At 47.9% G+C, this 24,614-nt stretch overlaps 2 protein-coding genes across 3 annotated transcripts in view; one reads left to right on the top strand and one right to left on the bottom strand.

Annotated features, from left to right (window-relative positions):
• Nucleotides 1–1,952, bottom strand: part of mllt3 (MLLT3 super elongation complex subunit) — a 65,144-nt gene extending 63,192 nt beyond the window's left edge. Inside the window, exon 1 of the mRNA XM_079295124.1 lies at nt 1,816–1,952. Coding sequence (XP_079151250.1) covers nt 1,816–1,912 — 97 coding nt within the window. The 5' untranslated portion in view covers nt 1,913–1,952. The remainder of the gene's footprint in view (nt 1–1,815) is intronic.
• A 2,676-nt stretch (nt 1,953–4,628) lies between these two features.
• focad (focadhesin) overlaps nt 4,629–24,614 on the top strand; it is a 65,146-nt gene continuing 45,160 nt past the window's right edge. For both annotated transcript variants that reach the window (XM_079295637.1, XM_079295638.1), the window contains exons 1-4: nt 4,629–4,678; nt 9,824–9,895; nt 10,393–10,467; nt 17,672–17,826. In XM_079295637.1, coding sequence (XP_079151763.1) covers nt 9,839–9,895; nt 10,393–10,467; nt 17,672–17,826 — 287 coding nt within the window. In that variant the 5' untranslated portion in view covers nt 4,629–4,678; nt 9,824–9,838. The remainder of the gene's footprint in view (nt 4,679–9,823; nt 9,896–10,392; nt 10,468–17,671; nt 17,827–24,614) is intronic.

Below are 24,614 nucleotides of genomic sequence, written 5' to 3'. Positions count from 1 at the left end.
CTTCTCAGAGTCCAAGGTGACGTCTTCTCTAGAACACACACGGCTGTAGAGAAAGAATCATGTTGGATATTCTGGAAGACGCATTTTCTTTCAAAATGACTCAAAAAGTTGCACAATTAACTTTTTGAATCTTAATAGATTTATGGTCTCAGCTCTACATGGAACTACCAAACTGTTGAAGTTGTCAACAAAAAGTGATGATGGAGTCAGAGGCCAGAGAGGCTCCTCACTCACACTACTAGCAAGATACTTCTGGTCGGATTTCACCAATAGACAACATGTCAGTGACAGTTCCATGCAAACGATGAAGTGTTATGTTCCCTAATTTCAGATGAGTCAGCATGAGAACCATGAGACACCATGTAGCCAGGCTAATGACTCTCTCTCAGCAGGACTGATGTGATAATCAATGAGTTCATTAACCATTTTCTTGACCAAAACATGAAATAAAGAAAATGAGTGGCAGCTTAATGGATAAGGAAAGTAAACGGTAGTTGCAGCTCTAGATACATTCATGGATAGAATGACTGCAGACAGTCATGCACGTGTCCAGACTGTTACCCACGTTCTTCTTAAAGGCACAAATAGACAGATGCACATATTGGTCCTAATTAACAGAAGAACATAAATAATTATTATTGGCTAATGTGGACTATAAATCACAAGTGCCTGTGCAACCTGACTCGATAACTATGTAATTACACGAGGAGCAACAGGACTCAACATTGGACCGATGCAAAGAGTCAGTCTCACCAAACAACGGCTGAAGTGGGGGGGAAAAGAAGCACAGGAGAAGTTAATGCTTCCCTTCCGGGCCAGATGCTCCATCAGGACTCGTCCAGCTCCCACGATGCCCGGCTGACCAGGCTGACCACAGCCCTCCTCACACCCCGTGTGGACGCTCTCAGTCAGCACAGAAGCATGGCCTGAAGTCTCTGTGCTCCCCGATGGCACATGAGACACTGCTGAAGGATTTAGAGCTGCACCAAAAACATGACCGAGTCACAAATGTGGTACTGAAGTCACACCATGTGACAACAGCTACAACCCATCTGGGCTAACCAGCCAATCAGAATACAGCAGGAGACTACACTGAATAACCTGTTGCATGGAGATGCTTTTGAATTTGACAATCACTTTGGATTCATCGTACACGCTGACCCAGAATTAATCTGCCTCATTGTTCAATTACTCTACCAAATTGAAATGTTTTAATGGTTTTTTTTAAGCAAAGATGACAAACTCTGCTGGTTTCAGCGTCTCAGATTGGGGACTTGATGCTTTGTCGTATAGGATTTGAAACAGGGACAGCTGGGTTTGTTCAGATAAAGATCCCATCAGTCCAATCTTGACTTTAAACACTTGCTATTGTTTTGCTTTGTTTCAGGCTGCAGGTCTGCAACCAACCAACACCAACCACACCGGTCACTGCTTCCTCCTCACAGAACCCAAATCAAGCCGCTCTCACATCCAAAAGCAACAACGGGTCACAAGCACATCTGTACGGAGTGATGTTCAGAAGAGACGCCGAAACGCTCTTACACATTTTAAACATTAGCATTGTTTCCATTCTGTCCTCTGAGACACAGAACTCAGCAGCAGGACGTTAAATGCAATGCACTACTGTTTCACAGAGCCAAAAGCCACTACCTTTTCTCCACAATGGATTTGAGCATTTCACTCTAGCAGTAAGGATCAGCTCCAGGACTGCATGCAGACACATGAGCAGTGTGGACGCTCTGCTGGTCTGATGAGAAACCAGCTGAAGAAAAGAGCACAAGGGCCCAAACCCAGCAGAAAGAGGATGTCTCCTACCTCTTTTTGGTTTGGGGAAGCTTTCGTGCAGGTGGAACACCACTTTCTCCACAAAGTGCTGGATGTTGCTGTGCTCTGGTCCTCGGACAAACACCATCCAGTCGTGGGTGAAGCCTTCCACAGTGGGTTTCTTTCTCAGCTGGGCACGATGACCGAGTTCTAGTTTCACCTGAACAGCACCCTGCCACACACAACGATGCAGGGTTACAACTCAAGATTGACTCAAGTCGAAGAAAAAACCAACTCAAAATGAAATGAAATAAAAACCCAGGTGTTTGACAGAATGAGAAAATAATGTATATCCCAAGGCTTCCATACTACACAATTAAAACCGCCGACTTGAAATGACCCGCTCACTCTCTTATTAAAGCGGCTCATTCTATATAGATATTAGATATGTAGAACTCATTTAATGAAGCGTTTATGTTCGCCACGTTTACACCTGCGTGAATCTGACTTACGGCTTGAATGGTTGGCTGAAGCACACAGGTCCAGTCCTGATGGGTGGAGGTTAGCCCCCATGGAGCCCTTCACATTGACACAAACTTTACACGACTGCTCCCACTGTGTTCTACCGCGGGGGAACGGTACGACTGTTACATTAGAATGTAATGAAAACAACATTTAAAAAAGCACTTGAAAGTTGACATATTACCTCATTTACGTGCTACTTTATGCACCGCGTGTAACATTATGCCGAATTTAAGAATGCACTGGAGCCTTAATTGGAAATTGCCTTAATTTACGTACAAGCGAAAGGCTTAAGTTCTTGGTGGTAAGGAGAAGAATATTAAATACGCAGGATTGTGTGGGCATTACACTGTTCAATCAGGACACCGCGGCACGTATCGACTCAAGCTAGCTGTACGGATTGAGAATCCTCGTTACGGAGTAAAAACCACCGACTCCTCCGCTGTGACAAACCAGCAAAATGTCCAAAAATATACTCCATTAGACCGGACTGGCGAGCAAATCCTCCACCTGGCTACTCACCGAGTTGGCCATCCTTGAGGCCCCGCGTCACTGTTACTTCATGGAGAATTCGTTTTAACTGAGAGTAGAGGTGCATTCAGTGTGCCTATGACGGCGGACATGGTCTCTCCTGGACTGAAGTCACACTCAAGACTTTCAAAGCCTCGCCGGCTGTCAAATACCACGCAATACCCCGGAGAAGTTCCGCTGCAGACTTTCAAAATAAAACCCATTGCAGTGCGGCCAATCTCAGTGCCCCCCCCCCCCCCCCATTTGCCTTTTTGCGTTGACGTGACATGATATTTTCATTTTATTTACTCTTAATACCATGGACAGGGCTTTGGAAATACTGAGTGATGAGTAGCCAGCATGCATGTCTGTGATTTTCAATTTCGAATCACCATCATTGTTAAAGACCTCCACCTGTTACAATGTATCAAAAGGCCGCAGCCTGGAGAAACACAATGGGTTTTCTGGCCTTGCTATTACAGTTCATTTACGTTAAATTACATTCATGACATAGAGAGCAAAATAAGGACATTGCATCTTTTTTTAGAACAACTATAATATAATAGCTGCTTTTTATGTGGTGCTCATGTAAGTCAAATAATCAGCCACTTTACAACAGTGGTTCATCTTTTAGCATCATCTCCCAATCAAAACGTTTACAAGACTTGTTGCTGATTTGCCATGTGTATCTGCAGCAGTTAGTAATGACGTTTTAAATAAAAGTTCCTTTTGTTTTCACATGTATATGATATGCTGCGCCTCTGGCTGCTCGTCCAGGTGGTAGAACCCAGAACCAGCCATGGTTAAGAGGATAAATGGATGAATGGATCAATTATTTGCAGTTATATTCTTTATTGCTACCGGCAATACAATGAAGCACAGGTGCATTAGGCTACCTGACTATTTACTCAATGACATAATATTCTTTGCTTCTTGTCCATTAGTTTGCATCCTTTTATTTTGAACATAGAATTCTCTCGTTTCCGTTACTTCTTTTCCACAATTCGGCAAACCTAACTATTCTGAGGGTTAAAGCGCACGCGCAGCTTGGCGTACCCACTGGGGCTGGACTGCAGACAGAGCACGAGACGGAAAGAGCCAATAAGAGAACAGCAGATGCACGGGCCTCCAATCGTTGGGGTGCATCCATCCTGCAATGATGTTGCCTTCATCCCAAGAGAAAACTGGCAAAAGAGGCATTTTTTAACAGTTTATACTGTATACGATATGTTCAAACCCTTTTAAAGCAGCCAAACAACATTAACAAAGGTTAATGTACGAGTTGTACGAAGGTTAATTAACAAAGGTTAATGTACGATTGATGTGATTAAAAATGTTATTGTGACAATAATACATCTGACTTTCAAGAAACAAAATGAGACACAATTTACAAGCTATTTCGATGAATATGCTGACATTTAAATGTAACTATCACACCTTGCTACTTTGATTGTATTGTAATGATTACAATTCTAGCCTACTCAGGTCACCCTGGAAAATGCGATAATTAGGACTACAATAATTAGATAAATAAATTCAACAAATAATGGATGCAAGAATAATTCAATTTGAATATGGGCAGCCCCCATGTCTCACTCTGTGTGAGCGTTACAGTCCATATATATAATGGAATTATTATCACAGCTGTTAACACTGATTCAAAACTCATGCATGCACATATTCATATAAACGTGCTATTCACAGCTTCCATGTTAAGTTTACACTAAAGTCTTGATTGTGACTCTGAGGTTATTACAACATGATTTGCAGCGAAAGTTAATGTGTGTGCGTGGGACTCTCGCGCGCCATCAATTTTGGTCCTCGGTACACGCCGTAGTTCCATGCGGGTTTGCAGCGGTCTGCAGGATGTTGGATGAATGAGGTAAAGTTATGGCAGCAACATGTACAACTTGTACTTACTTTTAAACGAGAGACTAACATGATACTCGGTCTACTGCCGGAGGGAATACAGTCCACTTTATTTTACGAATGCTCGGCCAACTGAATATCTTCAGCTGTTGTGTTTATGACTCAATTGTAGCTAATATTAGCCGGTTCAGCTAACGTTAGCTATAACTTCATTTGCTAGTCGGTGTGTTGTTACTTTGTTTTATTATAATGACATTGTAGCTTTTTGCCGAACAAAGATTTGTTCTAAAGTTCTCCAACGTGACTGGTTATGTGCGACACGTAGCCAGCATCAGACCACGGTACAGAGAAGCCCATGGAACAATCTGTCTTCTTTATTTTCACTCACTTATTAGCAAAAGATGGTAAAGCACGACACACTACTGAAAGCGTCTCATGACAAAGCAGAACGCGTCCTTTTAATTCGGCACAAATATGACAAGGGAACAAAGCAAACAAAAGAAAAACTAACGTGCTGCTAAAAGCCACCACTGTGGGTGACAGCAGACTCAGACGTGACGCTAACACCGTACAGACTGACGTGATGTTCATGACTGCAGCAGTAATCATGAGACTTTGATATGACAGCTGTATAGGTATCACAGTAGAAGGACCACAGTACTCTCTGCTGAAGAAGACTTCTTGGTCAGAATATCCTCTGAAGTTCAGCATTGCTTCTGACTTTCTGTTTGGTTACTTCACATCCTCAGATGAGGTGTAAGCTCTTTGGTTAAATGACTGCTGACTGCATACAACTGTTAAAGACTATTTAATGTGCCATAGAAAAGAATCGGGCCTTCAGGTCGGTCAATTCAGAAAAAGTTAAGCTCTGATCTACTAACAAACACTCTAAGTCATATAATAAGATTGAATAGGCTATATAATGGAATGATTAAAGACAGTGTTAACATGGAACTACCCCCTGACCACTTGCATGTCTTAAAGGAATAGTTCACCCCAACAGAAGAAGACATGTCTGTAAAGTTAACAGCCCACTCAAAGGATCGGTTGAACATAATCTGTGCCTAACAAACAGGACTGCATGGTTTGAACTTACCAGACAACATGCAAAGAAGAGCATGAGAGGGTCTGTCAGAACAGTAGACTGCAGCATCATGTCGGCTGAAGAATGACCACAGTGAATTACAAATGAAGTGTCTTCTTTCAGAAACAGAGTTTCGAGAGCAGCTGTCAATCAAAGCTGTCAATCATGACGAGCCACACCCCTTTTTATATCAATAAGTAGTACGTTATTATCGTTACTGGCCTTTTTACTGCAGCCAGTCACCAGGTTAATGTTTAGATGGAGACACCTCTGGGATCGGTCTTGTGGTCGTTAGCGTCAGGTCACCTGCTCATGGAGACATTGCTCCACGGCACTACTAGTGGCTTTAATGTGTCACCTTACAACAACATAATTCAACAGCTTCTATTGAGTTTGTGCTTGTGGGATTAGCACAAATTATTTTAGAAATTGAACTGCAACTTAATTTTCCAGAAGCAGTGTTCCCGTCACTGACTGACCAGTAGGGGTGTAACGGTATTCGTATTGAACCGTTCGGTACGAGGCTCACGGTTCGGTACGCATGACGAACCGAACACGTTTGAATTTAAAACCTTTATTTAACCAGGTAGTCCCATTGAGATTAAAAATCTCGTTTGCAAGATGTAAGTAACAATACAAGATGTAAGCAAGATGTAAGTAACAATACTACATAACATTAAGGAGCAGCTTTTGTTTTTTTATGCTTATGTGTTGCTAAGAAGACACCCCAGAAGATGGGTCACTCAGGTATAGTTCCATCATTGTTCAAAGTCAAAGAATAACTTTATGATGTTAGTTGTAATGAATAAATATATTTTAAAATCAAGTACATTTCTCTGGCATTTATAGTTTTCTACTGTACCGTACCGAACCGTGGCTCCACTGTATCGTACCGAACCCAACCGTGAATTTTCTGAACCGTTACACCCCTACTGATCAGTAACCTGAATGCTGGTTGAACTAGAGACGGGCTCACAGTCAGAAAGCTGAAACAGTTTTGTAGTTTTTGTATTTATTAGCAGTTTCTAAAAATAACTTTGGTGCTAAATTCTATCTTTGTTTTTGTGATCATATTTTGTAACTGAGTGGAGATGTTTTTTCTGTTTAATGTAACATGTTTGTGTACTTATGTTTGGAACTTTCAATGTTGGAGGAGCTGCCTTCATCAATCCCTTAGTCTGCCTCTCATTCAATCATTTACAAAGATTCAGACATCTCGTAATACATTTTGTTTGCTATATATATATATATATATATATATATATATATATACACATATGTATGTATGTGTGTATATATATATATATATATATATATATATATATATATATGTATGTATGTGTGTGTATATATATATATATATATATATATATATATATATATATATATATATATATACACATACATACATACATACATACATACATATAGCTTAAAAAGCTTGTTTTGACAGTAAACAATCCAAATCCCTCAAACAATTAATTTACTAAAAAATGAAAAAGCAGCATATTTTCACATTCGGTTTTGAGAAGCTGAACCTAATTAGTCATATGTAATAACGTCATGATTCATTATTCAAAACTAGCTCTAACCCGATCCCTTTTATTCCAACCTGTTGTCATAAGTAAAAGAATACGATCGACGGTGTTGCCATTGTATGATACCAGGCCTTCCAACATGGCCGTGTGTGTTGTGTCCCCTGAAAGCCCGTCAAACGTCCCACGTGCCGTCGGCATGTGCGCTTTAAAGCCTCCGTGGTGTCATTTCTAAAGCCCTGTTGGCTCAACACTGTCCAGGCATTGTCCTCCCTTTTACTGCTAGTGCAGACTTAGCAGTACGGGCCAGCCCATATTGTCTCTCTCTCTAAGGTACACATGCTGTAGAAAGCACTGGAACAGTTCTGTGTACAAACTGCTTTTTAGGTTTAGCAGACCATCCACTGTCTTTCAATTAGAGAAGAAGCCAGCTTCTTCAAAATTACAGCTGTCACCTAAACCATGACAAGTGGTGACTGAGTCGTTCTATTTAGTTTCACTGAAAAGTAAACTTCTCCCACACACTCCTGTCCAACTCATTTTAAAGAGTATTTTGCTAAAGTATGCGAGAAATACATGTAGATATTCCATTATTAGCAGCGGCATTCTCGCAAACATGAATACACACTCTCAGTGTACCTGTACAGCAGTACTTACCTGGTCATGTGGCCATGGAGCTGAATGGCAGTGGGAACCAGTGGAGAGTGAGCAGCAGCAGCAGGGTGGTGGACAGTACAGCAGGCTTATCACTGAGATAACAGCAGGGGGGGGGCTGGGGGTCTGTGTTTGGGGAGGGGGTTGTAGAGGTCCTTCATGGAAGAAGAGTTTGTGGAAAAGGACATAAGAGCTTTAATGTTTGCTGTTCTCTCACATGAAGTTATATGTACTTCATTATTTTAGATATTTGTTCCCCCCCCCCCCCCCCCCCGATGTTTCAAATACATCCTTTAAAACCCTTATGGTGTCTAAAAGGACAAAATATTACAGGCCGTCAACAATGTTTCTGATCATTCTACATCCAACACAAGCTCTGGCACAGCCGCCACAATTATAGCTTCAAGAAATGTATGTTTTAATTTAACATAAGAGGACAACATTCTCAAGCGTTAAATGTTGTCTAAAGACAGACGTTGCCAAAGAAACTATAAGTTAAGTTGTTCAACTGGTTTTCAGAACTAGTCGTCTTTCTGGAATCAGTTTGTTTTAAATCTCTGATAAAGCAGATCACAGTCTAACCATTCAGAGACGATACTAGTTTGTGATTGGTACTGAAGCTGCTCTCTGGAGTATTGAGCAGTAAAGTGAACCTGCTGTGTGCTGGAGAGCAGCTGTGGTCTGCAGGAATCTGACAGCTGGCGGCCAGCACCTGTATGGCGTGTCGTCAGACGGAATGACACGACTTGAGATGGGCCCCCTGTGAGTCTGTGAGCGGAGTGGTAAACTGAGGACTTATCAATAACTTCATGCAAAAGGATGTGGTGGCTGCAGGCCAATAATTGAATAACACACGGCCCGGATGGGCTTTTCAAAGTCTCGGTGCCAGAATACCTCCAAGCAGTGCTTCACCCTGGGATCATCGTCCTGATGATGAAGCTCATAGCATCAGGTGGCTCATCATCAGGTGGCTCATCATCAGGTGGCTCATCATCAGGTGGCTCATCATCAGGTGGCTCATATCATCAGGTGGCTCATATCATCAGGTGGCTCATAGCATCAGGTGGCTCATAGCATCAGGTGGCTCACAGCATCAGGTGGCTCACAGCATCAGGTGGCTCACAGCATCAGGTGGCTCACAGCATCAGGTGGCTCATAGCATCAGGTGGCTCATATCATCAGGTGGCTCATAGCATCAGGTGGCTCATAGCATCAGGTGGCTCATAGCATCAGGTGGATCACAGCATCAGGTGGCTCACATCATCAGGTGGCTCATCATCAGGTGGCTCATATAATCAGGTGGATCATAGCATCAGGTGGATCATAGCATCAGGTGGCTCATAGCATCAGGTGGCTCATAGCATCAGGTGGATCACAGCATCAGGTGGCTCACAGCATCAGGTGGCTCACAGCATCAGGTGGATCACAGCATCAGGTGGATCACAGCATCAGGTGGCTCACAGCATCAGGTGGCTCACATCATCAGGTGGCTCATATAATCAGGTGGATCATAGCATCAGGTGGATCATAGCATCAGGTGGCTCATAGCATCAGGTGGATCACAGCATCAGGTGGATCACAGCATCAGGTGGCTCACAGCATCAGGTGGCTCACAGCATCAGGTGGCGCATAGCATCAGGTGGCGCATAGCATCAGGTGGCTCATAGCATCAGGTGGCGCATAGCATCAGGTGGCTCATAGCATCAGGTGGCTCATAGCATCAGGTGGCTCATAGCATCACTTAGCTTCCGGTTCAAGGGCCGACTTCAACACCACGGCTATGTGATATCCTGAGTTAAATAGAAGCACCTTTGACTTCTAACACGTGTAACTCTAATGACGTTTAGTTAACTCATCCTAACGGAGTCTCCTTCTGCTCTCTCAGGCTTAACCAGCAGATATGACGGACAGTTTGAAGATACGATTTGACTTCCCCAGCCCCATCATACAAGCCCAGGTAAGACTCATCACACTGGTAGTCGGGGTCTTTAGTTCCATGATATGTTCCGTATTCCTACTGTCTGGTATCTTCGTCTTCATTTCTGGTGAGTTTGACCTGACTACCCTGTACACTACCCTGTGAGTACATCGTGGGCACCGTGTCCCATATGCAGATGTACTAATGGAAGCATTCACATAGAGGCGGAGCGCTGTACTTATCAATCCTCTCATCTCAGCAAGAAAGCAAATAAATGTATTTCCCAGGATGGTGAACTGTCCTTGTGATGAAAACTCACAGGTTCAGCCGTCGTGCCGATGTTCTTGTCATGTTAGCCAATGAGGGAGCTAGGCTAGCAGTTCTGATTAACGGGAGGGAGGCACGTGATGGTCACCTTTCAAACCCACAGAAGGGGATCGTTTGATACTGAAAAGACAGATGTTCAGAGAACCAATGGGAGGATCTCTCTAACTTAAATCCAACATGTACCAGAAGGTCTGCTTTTTGTTTTCCAGACGGTGAGACATCTTGTTGCTGCAGTGCTAAAAGAGAAAGCAACAAATGGGCAGATCTCACAGTCCTCCACCCAGGTGAGCTACTGTGATGGCTTCATCACTGAATGTGACGTGTGTCCTGTTTTAACATGTTTGGATCATTAGAAACTGTAAACCGAAAGTTACTAATGTAACTACGGTTCTATGAATCCTGGATGACCGCCAGAGGCAGTGCTTAACACTGGATATCTTCCGTCTCGCGCATGCGCAGGTCCAATATTTATATCAACAAAGTCACTCGTGACCTCAGATGACTCCCGTCGTCTATAAGTTCCGGTGTCATCCTGAGTTCAGTCCTATGGAATCTTCTCGCGAGTTCACGGGATTCCGAGTGACCAAGAACTCTGGCGGTCATCCAGGATTCATAGAACCGTAGTTACATTCGTAACTTTCGTTCTATTTCATCCTTACTGACCGCCAGAGGCAGTGCTTAACACTGGATGACTTATACCAAAAGAGTCACGAGGAATCACAAGTACCCACCTTGTATAGTTCAGGCAGAGGAAGCTGGCCAAAGAACCCTCCCCAGTGGGTGAGGGGTGGCAACGTTCACTCTGTAGTGTCTGGTGAATGTGCTCGGTGAGGCCCATGAGGCCGCAGCACATATATCCTCCACTGGCACACCTCTCAGGGCTGCCCATGACGTGGAGACACTCCTGGTAGAGTGGCCCCTCACTCCGGATGGTAGCGGACGGTCGCTCGCCTTGTATCCCTGGGCAATGGCTTCCACTATCCAGTGGGACAGGTGCTGTTTCGAAAGAGCACAGCCCTTCTTAGGCCCACCATAACTGATAAAGAGCTGCTCCGACCGCCGTATGCAAGCGGTGGCCTCCACATAAGCTCTGAGGGCCCGCACTGGGCACAGCAGCCTTGACCTCTCCTCTCCCGATGGGGGGTCAAACTCCGCAAGCTGGATAGGCTGGTTGATATGAGAGCGTGTCAGCACCTTTGGGAGAAACGCTGCATTAGGCCACAAAGTAACCCCCGATCCATCTGAGTTCCACCTCAGACACGATTCACTCACCGACAGGGCATGCAGCTCGCCTACACGTTTAGCCGAAGTGATGGCGAGGAGAAACACCGTTTTGGTTGCCAGCCATCTTGGCTCTGCCCGTGCCAGGGGTTCAAAAGGAGGCAAGCACAGGGTGTCCAATACCAAATGTAGGTCCCATGCCGGGGCGTTTGGGGGACGCAACCGCTGAGCTCCATTTAGGAAGAGGGACACCAGTCTGTGGCTCCCTACTGTGCCATTGTCGACCCTAGCATGGTGCCATGAAAGAGCGGCCACGTACACCCTCAGGGTAGCGGGAGACCGGCCCTTATCTAACAGGGACTGCAGAAACTCAAGTACAACAGGTACGGGGCACTGCACCGGGTCCTTGTTCCGAACCACACACCAGTCAGAAAACAGCCCCCACCTGTTTTCGTACTGCAGCCGGGTAGATGGTGCCCTGGCATTCAGGATAGTTCTTCTGACTGGCTCTATGCAGCCAGTCAGCAGCTGGTCGGGCCCTCCAGCGGCCAGACCCATAGTTGGAGGCAGCTGGGATTGGGATGCCAAATCTGACCCCCTAGTTGCGACAGGAGATCCCTCCTGTCGGGGAGGCGCCAGGGTGTCCTGCAGCAGAGTCTGTGCAGTAGGGAGAACCAGATCCTGGCTGGCCATAAGGGGGCCACTAACAAGAGTCTGTGGCTCTGTTGAAGGACTCTGAGAAGTGTTGGCAAGATCAGAGGGACCGGTGGAAAGGCATAAAGAAGCCCCTGTGGCCACGTGTGAGCCAGGGCATCCTGACCCAGAGGACTGGTCCTCTCCGTCAGGGAGAACCAATGGGGACAGTGGGTCGACCTCTCCGAGGCAAAGAGATCCACCTCTGCTCTGCCGAAGAGACCCCAAATGCTCTGCACCACATCTGGATGGAGCCGCCACTCCCCCGGTGGAGGCTTGTGACGGGACAGAAAATCTGCGACCTGGTTCTGTTCCCCTGGTAGGTACATTGCCCGAAGGCTGGTAAGACGAGGGGCAGCCCAGGTGAGAAGGGCACGGGCTACCCGTAGCAATTCTGCAGATCTGGTGCCCCCTTGATGGTTTATGTGAAACACCGCCGAGGTGTTGTCCGACCGGACAAGCACATGCTTTCCCCTCAAGTATGGCAGAAAATGCTTGAGCGCTAGGTGCACAGCCCGTAGCTCTAGAACATTGACATGCTCTATGTGGTCTTGAGCAGACCACTGCCCCTGAGCAGTCCTGTTCTGCCACACTGCACCCCATCCTGAGAGGCAGGCATCTGTTGTGACCACCTCTCGGCAGAATGGGACCGAACCCATGGGGACACCCTTCGCCAGGTATGCTCTCTCCCTCCATGGGGATAGAGCGAGTAGGCACTGCTCCGATACTACTATTGCCCTGTGTCTGTGCCACTTGGCATCCAAGTGAAAGCTGTTCCGCCATCTCTGCAGGGGCCGCAGTGACAGTAACCCTAATGGAACGACCGCCGAGGCAGCTGTCAGTTTGCCCAATAGGCGGAGAAAAATAATGTAGGGCACCCGCCTGCCCCCTTGGAAGGGAGAGAGGCTGTGGAGGATGTCGTCCACCCGTCGGGGTGACGGACAGGCACTCATAGTGACTGTATCCAGAGCCACACCAATGAAGGTTATGCTCTGGGAAGGGCTCAGGGAGCTCTTCTCCATGTTTACCCTGAGGCCCGACCGGGCCGCGTGAGAAAGAAGGCGAGCAGTGGCCTGCGCCGCCTGAAGCTGGGATGGCGCACAGATCAGCCAATCGTCCAAGTACGGCAGTATTCTCATGCCCTGTGATTGCAGGGGGGAAAGGGCAGCAGCGACACACCTTGTGAACACCCGTGGGGAGAGGGAGAGCCCGAATGGGAGCACCCTGAACTGGAAGTGACCGCCTTGAAAGGCGAAGCGAAGAAACCGCCTGTGGTGAGGTACAATGGGAACATGGAAATAGGCATCCTTCAGGTCGACAGACGTGAACCAGTCTCCCCTGGAAACCGCCGAAGGACGTCTGCTGTGGTCTTCATGTGAAATGGCAAGACCCTCAGGAACCTGTTTAGTCCCCTCAGGTCCAGGATTGGGCGCAGTCCGCCGCCTCTCTTTTTCACAATAAAGTAAGTTGAGTAGAACCCCCCGGGCTGTGACAGGGGGTCCACCCTCTCGATTGCACCCTTGACCAGGAGCGCGGCTAACTCCTGGTTCAGGGCTAGGGATTTTACCGGATCGGTGATACTGGTCATTTTGACCCGGCTGGAGGTTGGTGGCCGGCGTCGGAACTGAAGCTTGTACCCCCGGGTTAGGGTGGACACCACCCAGGGGTCTGAAGCATGAGCTGCCCAGTAGCTGATGTGCTGCTGGGAGAAATAACCGACAGCCGGCCGGGAGACATCATCTCCTGTACCCCCTGCCTCTCGAGGCTCTGGGGGGGGCCTGGTAGTCCCCAAGTCCGGAGGTTGTCTAGGGGGAACATAGGTAGGGTTTTGTGGGTAGCGGTCCGGCCTCCCAGCGGTACGCTGAGGCCTGTGGCGACTACTGGGGTGAGCCGGGGGCTGAAAATGGCCCCGGGTGGATCGAGTAGGACCCCTACGTCTGCGGGGTGCGGGCATGTCCCTGCGAAGACCAGAAAACTGCTGCCTGGTCTGGCTAGCCTCAACAGTCCGCTGAAGCGCCTGTATAGCAGCTGACCCAAACAGCTCACCCGGTTCCATTGGGATAGTACGGAGGGTCCTCCTACATGCCTCAGACAGGGGTGACTGCGCCAGCCAAACCTGGCGGCGAGTCTGGACCAGGGTGGACATCAGCCGTCCAAGTTCCCTCGACATGAGCGCAAACGCCTGCAGTGAGGCATCACTGAGGCTGGTTGCGGAGGCGTCGGAAGTAGCCTGCTGCAGAGATGCTGAGAGGGCAAGCATGAGGTGGGAGAGGGAGTTGCCAATACGACCCATGCGTGCTGCTGTGTCATAAGCCCTGGATAACATGTCATCCGTGACCCGACATTGGGGTCGAGGGCACCTGGCATCGGGCCTCAGGGTCTCCTCAGGGGAAACTATGAGGGACGCAATAGTCGGCTCAACAGCTGGCATACGGGTGAGGCCAAACTTTGCCGCGTCCTGCATGGCCGCAAGGGTTCGGCCCTCTGATGTAAGATGGGACAGAGCCCCGGTGTCCCTCCAGCATGCATGTAGCTCCCTCAGATATTCCTCAGAGGGAGGAACAGCAAAGGTGGTAGGGGCGAGAACACGCCTGAAGAAGGTACTCGCAGGCTGGGGTTCCGGCTGCTGCGTATCTAAATGCAGGCGTGCCAGTGCCATGCGAATGACAGACCCCATGGAGCTATCGACTGCACCTTCCGAAGAGCCCTGAGCTGAGGAACGGGAGGCAGGTCCAGAAGCATGGGAGGGCTGCTCTTCACTGTACTCAGTAAAGAGCGTGGCTGACGCCGCCAGTGACATCACGTCCTCCTCTGAGCAAAGCTCAGCCGCGGGTGGATCTGGTGCTTCAGCCCCCCCTACACTGGGTTGGAGGGCCAGTAGAAGCGACTTCATCTGAGCTAGCTCGGAGGTCAGCAGATCCACTCTAGAAGACAGCCCGCTGGGTTTAGCCCTCTTGGAGGGAGCCCCTGCAGTTTCTGTGGCCCTGCGCTTGGAACGGGTAGGTAGGGCTGGATTCAACTGACCCGACAGGGGGAGGTCGACCATACCAGTCAGGTGTTCCGCCTCGGCGAGCCTAGCAGTCCTTACTGCTCGAGGCATGATGCCACAGTTCATGCATGGGTTCTCAGAGAGGCCCTCCCTCAGATGCTCGAGGCCAAGGCAAGCGGGGCAGAGGTCATGGCCATCATCAGGCTGCAGAGGAGCCATACAGGTCCTACAGCCGGGAAAGTCAAACATGGCCGACTCTCTAGGCCAGTCTGAGCGGATGCTCTGCTGAATGTTTGAGAACGGCCGGGGACAGTCAGTGAGAGGGGAGCGAGGACACTCTCTTAACTCAGATAGTTGCTGCCGATATTGGTGTCCCACCAGTTAGCCTGAGCGAGAGCACTCTGCCACTGTGAAAACAGGTCAGGAGAACAGTCCTTCTAGCGAGAGGGGAGCGAGGACACTCTTCACTTGGATAATTGCTGTAGATATTGGTGTCCCACCAGTTAGCTTGAGCGAGAGCACTCTGCCACTGTGAAAACAGGTTAGGAGAACAGTCCTTCTAGTGAGAGGGGAGCGAGGACACTCTCTTCACTAGGATAGTTGCTGCAGATAATAGTAGATAGCCGATAGATAGTTGCTGTAACTCCTGGTGTGCTACCAGTTAGCCTGAGCGAGGGCACTCCGCTAACTGTGATATCCGCTAACTGATATGGCCGTAATGTTCTCACAACAATCAATGGACACAATCAGAGTATTTAGCTTAGACACCCCCAAGTATCAGCTCAGTCTAATAAGCCGGCGAACACTCCTGATCCGGCCGCTTATGTTTACTGTGAAGGGCGGCCCGACAGCGTACTCAACGCTGACGTTAGCCCGCCACTCGATTAGCTAGAGCGGAACGCTCTGCAAACCGAGGAACAACAACGAACAATGGTTCAAACAATGTCAGCCGATCTCACCGATTGCTGCCCATTTGGGTCCGCCAGACCCAGACTGGGGCTCGATGGTCCGCACGGCGCCGACGCCGTTCCCTCCCAAGAGGGACCGCTTGTCGCAGCCTTTGGAGGGCGAAGATCCGCAACCCCGACCGGTGGTCACAAGGCTCCCGCGACAAACTCTAACATATCTTGCTCGTAGACAAAATATATATTTTTTCTACTACCATGGTAGTCAACCTGCGTAGCGAGAAGAAAAAAAGGACTGAACTCAGGATGACACCGGAACTTATAGACGACGGGAGTCATCTGAGGTCACGAGTGACTTTGTTGATATAAATATTCGACCTGCGCATGCGCGAGACGGAAGATATCCAGTGTTAAGCACTGCCTCTGGCGGTCAGTAAGGATGAAATAGAACAGCTGTCAGTCATTGAAAGAAAGGTGACCACTTGATTGGATGGCTTGAGTGCCTGCTAAGGAAGCTCCATTAGGATCTTCAGGGCCAACACCAGATCACCGACCGCTGGAAGCAGTATCGACCGATCACATGGTCTTCTCAAAGCCTTTTATTTATCGTTTGGCATTATTTTATTTTTTTAAATTATTTTTAACAACATTGCATATTTAGTTTTGAAATTAAGAGATGAGAAATATCATGAATTGACTGTTTATTTATTGGCAGGCAACATGTGCAACATATTCCTCTCTCTCTCTCTTAGAGACACAACTCACAACTATGCTGAGGCCTTTTTAGCGGCACGTAGACAAACTGTGTGATCAGCCTTTTACAAAGGCAACCGATCAAACCATTCACAACGCACACCAACAGATGACCACCAATGGCTGGAGCACCCTTATACCTTCTTGTGTAGCATTTCCAAGAGCAGTTGATGAGCACCTATGTCGTCAGAATATTTTGCAACACCAGTCACTTGTAACAAGAAGCAAGTTTTTATCTCCACAGGCGTAAGCCTGGGTGGAGGTTATGTGTTGGGCGTGTATGTGACTGAGTGAGTCTGTCCACAGCTAGTCTTGCATTCTGCTGCGGCTAACCGTATGACCTCTTGTGGTGGTGACTCCCACTTTCTCGAAACCCTTTTTATCACCTGTTATATACTGCCACTGACCTCCTGCTGACTCCTGCCTCACTACTGCTAACTGGCTCCCATGGCCGCTAGGGGCCGCTAGTGATGCCCCTGCTGATGCATCGCCGACCCCCAGCAGCTACTATGCACCCAAAGACACAGTGGGAGGAAACAGAACCACCAGTACACACACTGCTGAGTAGCTCTTGCAGCTGCTCTGCGGCCCACTTTCAATGTGTTTTTTTGGGGCGGTGTGTTTGGCTAGCCACTACCAGCTAACGGAACTACCAGTGCACACACTACTGTCCCTCTATTAGTCTGTTTCACAACGCTTTACAGCACTCATTGCATTAATTCAATCACACACTACAGCAGTGGTCATTGCTGACACACCTAGCGAAGAGCTGAACTCTACTGTGTGCACCTTTTTGATTTGAAATGCATATTTCCAAATCTGAATATGGTCTGGAAAAACTATGCCGGGCAGTAAATTCAGTAGCTTCTTCCTTTTGAAGCAGAATCTGGATCCATATCTTGAGTTGTGTGTGTTGCTGTGTGTTAGGGCCCGGCGCTGGAGGCTCTGTGGCAGCAGTGCTGCAGTGACTGTGCTCTGGTGCGTTCAGCCTGCTGCGATGCCGTGGTGCTGCTGGTGGATCAAGGCCACGCAGACCTGCACTACGTTCTCAACAGCGTCCTGAACCTCCTGCCCTCCTCCAGGTACACAAAGCACACCAATGTTCAAGTAGAGCTTTACTACATCTAACTCTGCATGTGTTTTGATTTAGTATGCTGTGCCGTTCTTGGACCTCTCTGTGAAAATGATTTTTGCAGCAACTTAAAGGATAATTCCAGTGGAAGACAACTCGGCTCTTATTGTTTCTTAGGTTACGCCATTCCTGTCAACAGTAAAACGACTTCACTCACCAAGTCTACGACCGAGTTCTGAGTCATCTCTTCAGATGAGACTTGATCTCTCCATGTCGTCCTTGTGCTTCTTAACAATATTGTTGTAAAAAGGAGCAGAAACAGTGATAAATAAGAATGATCCTTTCAGTCGAACCTCAAGGAAAAGAGAAGTTGCAAGAAGTCACAGTTCCTGTATCATTCATGGATGAGACGGTGCTTTTGTAGTCTACTGAAATGTGCATCCAAATTCAAATATGCACTCACTTTGCACAAAGTATTTGCTGACTGTTATCAGTGGGACGTATATAAGTTAGTCAGTAGATGTCATCGCTCGGTGCGGTTGAGTTGCACCCTTTTGTCAACTTCAGCCTTCAAAATCTCTCCTACAGTCTCCTTGACAAAGACGAGATGTTTATGAGCTTCATAAAACAAAGACTGTGACTTAGTCTGTTTAATATCATTGACTCAAAACAAGAGTTCACTAAATTTGGATTATAATCTAATTCTGGGGGCTTTGCCACCTTTCCTTCCTGTTCTTCTCTCCTGACTCATCTTACTGCCTCGTTCTGTTTAGAAGCTCGCTCTGCTTGTTCTGACAGATATTATTCATTTAACTGGATGTTTTTATGAACAGTTTTTACTCTCTGTGATCACAGGTAGGTAGGAACACATTGATGGAGGGCCCTCTCCCTCTGTGGGCCCCGGTGTAACCAAAGGGCCTTCACTGTCTGTATATTTACGCCCCATTAGATGAACACTGGCAGGCCACAGTGCATAGGGTACATGGAGCATGTACAGGACTGTAGGTAATGCAGAAGCATAATTCAGCTTTTAGTAAGAGGACACTGCCACACTGTCCTCTGATGGTCCATTAGTCCCTCCCATGCCCCGACCATCAGAGCAGGAGGATCGGGTCGAACTGCAAAGTCACCTTTTCTATTCAACATTATGACTCCTCTTATATGGAACAGGGTGAGTCAGCATTTTCAATGACCTTTTTGCCAATGGTTGGTGGGACAAAGAAATATCATCATCCTTTAACATGCCAAGATAATAGATGTCTATCTGCATGTATCAATACGTTTCTATGAACTATGCATCTAATGTAGTACGAGGGGTTCCCCTCATCTCTATGGAGGTCTGTAGTACAGTTTAACACTTTGGGTTTGGTTCACTCTCACCAACCTGGTTTCCAGAGAAAAAGCTGTGATGAATAAATGGAACTCTTTAGTTTACTTTAAGAAAGAATAATAAGTTGTTCTAACTTTGTTCTCATGTTGTTTGAAAGTGTAAAGCAATAGTGAGATGATGGCTAGCCACATTCTGACCGCAGGTCTGGACTGAACACGAGGACAGTCACAACTAGAAAATGCATTTCCTGCTGAAACTGCGTTGGAATGCTGAAATTTGAAATGAATTGCAAAAACATTGCTGAAAATAGATATCCAATTTTTTAAAAATTGCAAAAAGCTTAATAATGCAAAAAGTTGAAAGATTCCAACTATGAAAAGTCATATCACCCCTCTCCTGAAAGAGCTGAACATTTTGATATTCTAACGGTTTCTGTGGCTTAAAAAATTTCAACAGTGGTGATATTTGTAGAAGTTGTAGTAGAAGTATTATTAGTAGCATTAGAATAAGTACTAGTAGTAGCAGTAGTGATATTTGTCATTGTAGTAGAAGTATTATTAGTAGTAGAAGTATTAGTAATTAGAAGAAGTAGTAGAAGACGTAGTATCAGTAGTCATAGTAACAGCTGTAGTATTGGTCATAGTATTTAATATAACAGTAGTAGTAGTAGTAGAAGAAGTAGTACTAGTAGCAGTCGTACTAATAGCTGTAGTAGTATTACTACTTTTAGTAGCATGAATAGCAGTAGTAGGTGCAGTTGTCGTATAAGTAATAGTAGTAGTGGTGGTAATAGCAGTAGTGGTAGTAATAATATTGATGGTAGCAGTAATAGCAGTAGTAATAGTAGCAACAGCAAACGTTATAGTAGTAGTAGCAGTAGTAGTAATACTATATTAGCAGCAGCAGTAGTAGTTGTCGCAGTATTAGTAAGAGCATTCATTATTTCAACAAAAAAGCCAAATTTTGAGCTAAACGTTTAAATACAGTTAATCCATGAGGCTTTTATTTTGAATGGGTGGGGGAGGGAGGGGGAGAGGAGACATAATCATCATGTTTGACACATAAACAGAGGTTATTAAATGACAGGCTTCATCACAAGCAGTTCAGTTAGAATTCACTCTCTGGGGCTTTTATTTTGAAATGGGGTGTGGGGGAGAAGGGGAGAGGAGACAGAATCATAATGTTAGATAAACACAAACCGGTTATTAAATGACAGGCTCATCACAAGCATTTCAGTTAGGATTCATTCTGTGGGGCTTTTATTTAAAAATGGAGTGTGGAGGAGGGGGGAAAGACCTCTAAAGATCTCTAAGAACTGAATGACTGTATGAGAGACACAGAGAGAGAGAGGGAGAGGAGTGTATGTGCGTGTGAGTCTGTTTATCAACATCACTAATTGGCTCAATCGCGAATACCTGTGTGCCTGAAGCCATTTCATGGAGATAAAACGAAAGTTACGAATGTAACTACGGTTCTATGAATCCTGGATGACCGCCAGAGGCAGTGCTTCACACTGGATATCTTCCGTCGCGCGCATGGGCAGGTCGAATATTTATATCAACAAAGTCACGTGTGACCTCGGATGACCCCCGTCGTCTATAAGTTCCGGTGTCATCCTGAGCTCAGTCCTATGGAATCTTCTCGCGAGTTCACGGGATTCCGAGTGACCAAGAACTCTGGCGGTCATCCAGGATTCATAGAACCGTAGTTACATTCGTAACTTTCGTTCTATTTCATCCTTACTGACCGCCAGAGGCAGTGCTTCACACTGGATGACTTATACCAAAAGAGTCACGAGGAAGCACAGTACCTCTACCTCATACTACCTCTTATAGCTCCGGCAGAGAAAATTGGCCAAAGAACCCTCCCCAGTGGGTGAGGGTTGGCAACGTTAACTCTGTAGTGTTTGGTGAATGTGCTCGGTGATGCCCATGAGGCCGCCGCACATATATCCCCCACAGGCACACCACTCAGGCTTGCCCTCGGTGCGGAGACACTCTTGGTAGTGACCCTTCACCCCGGATGGCCGGGCGCAGCCGCTCGCCTTGTATGTATCGGCAATGGCCTCCACTATCCAGTGGGACAGGTGCTGTTTTTTCTTTTTTTTAAAGGAGCACAGCCCTTCTTAGGCTCACCATAACTGACTATGCAGGCGGTGGCTTCCACATAAGCTCTGAGGGCCCACACTGGGCACAGCAGCCTTGACCTCTCCTCTCCCGATGGGGGAGGGGGGGGTCAACTTTGCCAGCTGGATAGGTCGGTTTATATGTGAACGTATCCACCCCCTTGGGAGAAACACTGCCTTAGGCCAGAAAGTGACACCCAAGCCATCTGAGTTCCACCTCAGACATGATTCTTCCACTGATAGGGCATTCCTGGTGGAATGTAACCGAGCCCCTGGGGCTCGGTTCCTGGGACACTGTTCGCCAGATATGCACTCCCTCCATGGGGATAGTGAATAGGCACTGTTTCGATAATATTATTGCCCTGTATCTGTGCCACTTGGCATCCAAGTGAAGGCTGTTCAGCCATCCGCAAACCCAAGGGAACGACAGTTGAGGCAGCTGTCAGTTTACCCAATAGTCAGAGAAAAGGATGTAGGGCAACCGTCTGCCCCCTCGGAAGAGGGAGAGGTTGTGGGGGCCGTTGGCCACATGCTGGGGCGACAGACAGGCCCTCCTAGGGCCACACTGATGAAGGTTATGCTCTGAGAAGGGCTCAGGTAGCTCCTCTCCATGTTCACCTTGAGGCCCACCGGGCCACGTGAGAGAAGGCGAGCAGTGTCCTGTGGCGCCTGAAGCCGGGATGGCGCCTGAAGCCGGGATGGCGCCTAGGTCAGCCAGTCGTCTAAGTACGGCAGTATGTTCACGCCCTGCGATTGCAGGGGGAAAGGACAGCAGTAACACACTGTGAACACCCATGGGGAGATGGGAGAGTCCGAATGGAAGCACCCAGGACTGAAAGTTGTGGTGATGCACCATGGGAACAGGCGTCGATAGACGTGAACCACTCTCCCTTGGAAATCCGCTGATGGGAGAAAGAACCCCGACAGCCGGCCTGGAGACATCTCCTGGCACCCCTGCCGGGGGGACGGGGACGTAAGTAGGGTTGTATAGGTAGCGGTCCGGCCTCTCAGCAGGACGAGGAGGCCTGTTGCGGCCACTAGGGTAAGCTGGAGGCTGAGAAAACGGCCTTGTGGGCCAAAGTGGGACCCCTAGGTCTGGGGGTGCAGGCATGTCCCTGCAAAGACCAGAGAACTGCTGCCTGGTCTGGCTAGCTCTAACAGTCCGCTGAAGCACCTGTACAGCAGCTGACTCGAACAGCTCACCAGGTTCCACTGGGACAGTATGGAGGGTCCTCCTACATGTCTCAGATAGGGGTGACTGCACCAGCCAAACCTGGCGGCGAGTCTGAACCAGGGTGGACATCATACATCCACGTTCCCTCGATATGAGCGCAAACGCCTGCAATGAAGCATCACTGAGCAGAAGCGTCGAAGTAGCCCGCTGCAGAGAATCTGCGAGGGAAAGCATGAGGTGGGAGAGGGAGTTGTCGATACGGTGCACAGCGCTGCTGTGTCATAAACCCTGTATAGCAGGTCATCTTTGACCCGACATTGGGTCGAGGGCACCTGGCATCGGGCCTCAGAGTCTCCTCAGGGGAAACTGATGGACGCCATAGTCGTCTAACTGGCTGGCATACGTGCAAGGCCAGATTTGCCACCTCCTGCATGGTCTGCTGTAAGGCGGGAGAGAGCCCTGGTGTCTCCACCATGCACGCAACTCCCTCAGATATTCCTCGGAGGGAGGAACAGAAAAGGTGGTGAGGGCGGGAAGGCGCCTGAAGAAGGCACTCACAGGTGGATGTTCCAGCTGCTGTGTATGCCAGGCGTGCAAGCGCCATACAAATGACCAGGGTAGGTTGGGCTGGATTCAGCTGCCCTGACAGGGGGAGGTAGACCTCCCGCATCAGGTGTTCCACTTCGGCCAGCCTAGCAGACCTTACTGCTCAAGGCGTGATGCCGCAGGTCCTGCCTGGGTTCTCCGAGAGGCCCTGCCTCAGAAGCTCGAGGCTAGGGCAAGAGGTCAGGGCCGTCCTCCGGCTGAAGAGGAGCTATACAGGTCCTACAGCCGGGAGAGTTTAACATGGCCGCGATTCTGGTGGAACCCTTGTCCCACTAGTTTATGCGGAATTCCAAATCAGTCCGAGCGGGAGCGCTCTGCTGAATGTTGAGAGAACAGGCAGGGGGCAGTCAGTGGCGAGTGATCCTTCGGACACTCTTCCCTTGGCCAGCCGCTGCGGATATTGGTGACCCACCAGTTAGCCTGAGCGAGAGCACTCTGCTACTGTGGAAACAGGTCAGGCAAAGTCCTTATAGTGAGAGGGGCGAGGACACTCTCTAAGCTCACTCTCTTCACTAAGATAGTTGCTGCAGATATTAGTGTCCCACCAGTTAGCTTGAGCGAGAGCACTCTGCCACTGTGGAAACAGGTCAGGCAAAGTCCTTATAGTGAGAGGGGCGAGGACACTCTTCACTAAACTAGTTGCTGCAGATATTGGTGTCCCCCCAGTTAGCTTGAGCGAGAGCACTCTGCTACCGTAAAAAACGGACAAAAAAGAACACAGTCCGTACAGTGAGAGGGGAGCGAGGACACTCTCTTCACTAAGATAGTTGCTGCCGATATTGGTGTCCCACCAGTTAGCTTGAGTGAGAGCACTCTGCCACTGTGGAAACAGGTCAGGCAAAGTCCTTATAGTGAGAGGGGCGAGGACACTCTTCACTAAACTAGTTGCTGCAGATATTGGTGTCCCACCAGTTAGCTTGAGCGAGAGCACTCTGCCACTGTGGAACAGGTCAGGAAAATAGTCCTCATAGTGAGAGGGGAGCGAGGACACTCTCTTCACTTGGACAGTTGCTGTAACTCTTGGTGTGCTACCAGTTAGCCTGAGCGAGGGCACTCTGCTAACTGATATCCGCTACCGATATGTCCATAATATTTACAACAATCAATGGACACAATCCGAGTATTAGCTTAGTCTAGTTAGCCGGCGCGAACTCGACAGCCGTAATGCGTAAAAACTATCAATGGGCACAACCTCAATGTTGATTTAGTATAACTAGCATTCACCGAGTTAGCCTGAGCGAGCACATTCCGCTAACTGTGATCGTTGTAATGCTACAAAGTTGATGGCCACAGCCCCAGTACCAGCTTTGTTTAGCTAGTTTCCCACTGAGTTAACCTGAGCGGGGACGCTCTGTTAACTGTGACAGCCGTAAGGATACAAAGTTGATGGACACAGCCCCAGTATCAGCTTTGTTTAGCTAGTTTCCCACTGAGTTAACCTGAGCGGGGATGCTCTGTTAACTGTGACAGCCGTAAGGCTACAAAGTTGATGGACACAGCCCCAGTATCAGCTTTGTTTAGCTAGTTTCCCACTGAGTTAACCTGAGCGGGGACGCTCTGTTA

Source organism: Melanostigma gelatinosum (genome assembly GCF_949748355.1).
Source record: "Melanostigma gelatinosum genome assembly, chromosome: 23".
NCBI lineage: Eukaryota > Metazoa > Chordata > Actinopteri > Perciformes > Zoarcidae > Melanostigma > Melanostigma gelatinosum.
The sequence above is the reverse complement of the archived record's forward strand: the minus strand, read 5'-3'. Positions and strand labels throughout refer to the sequence as shown.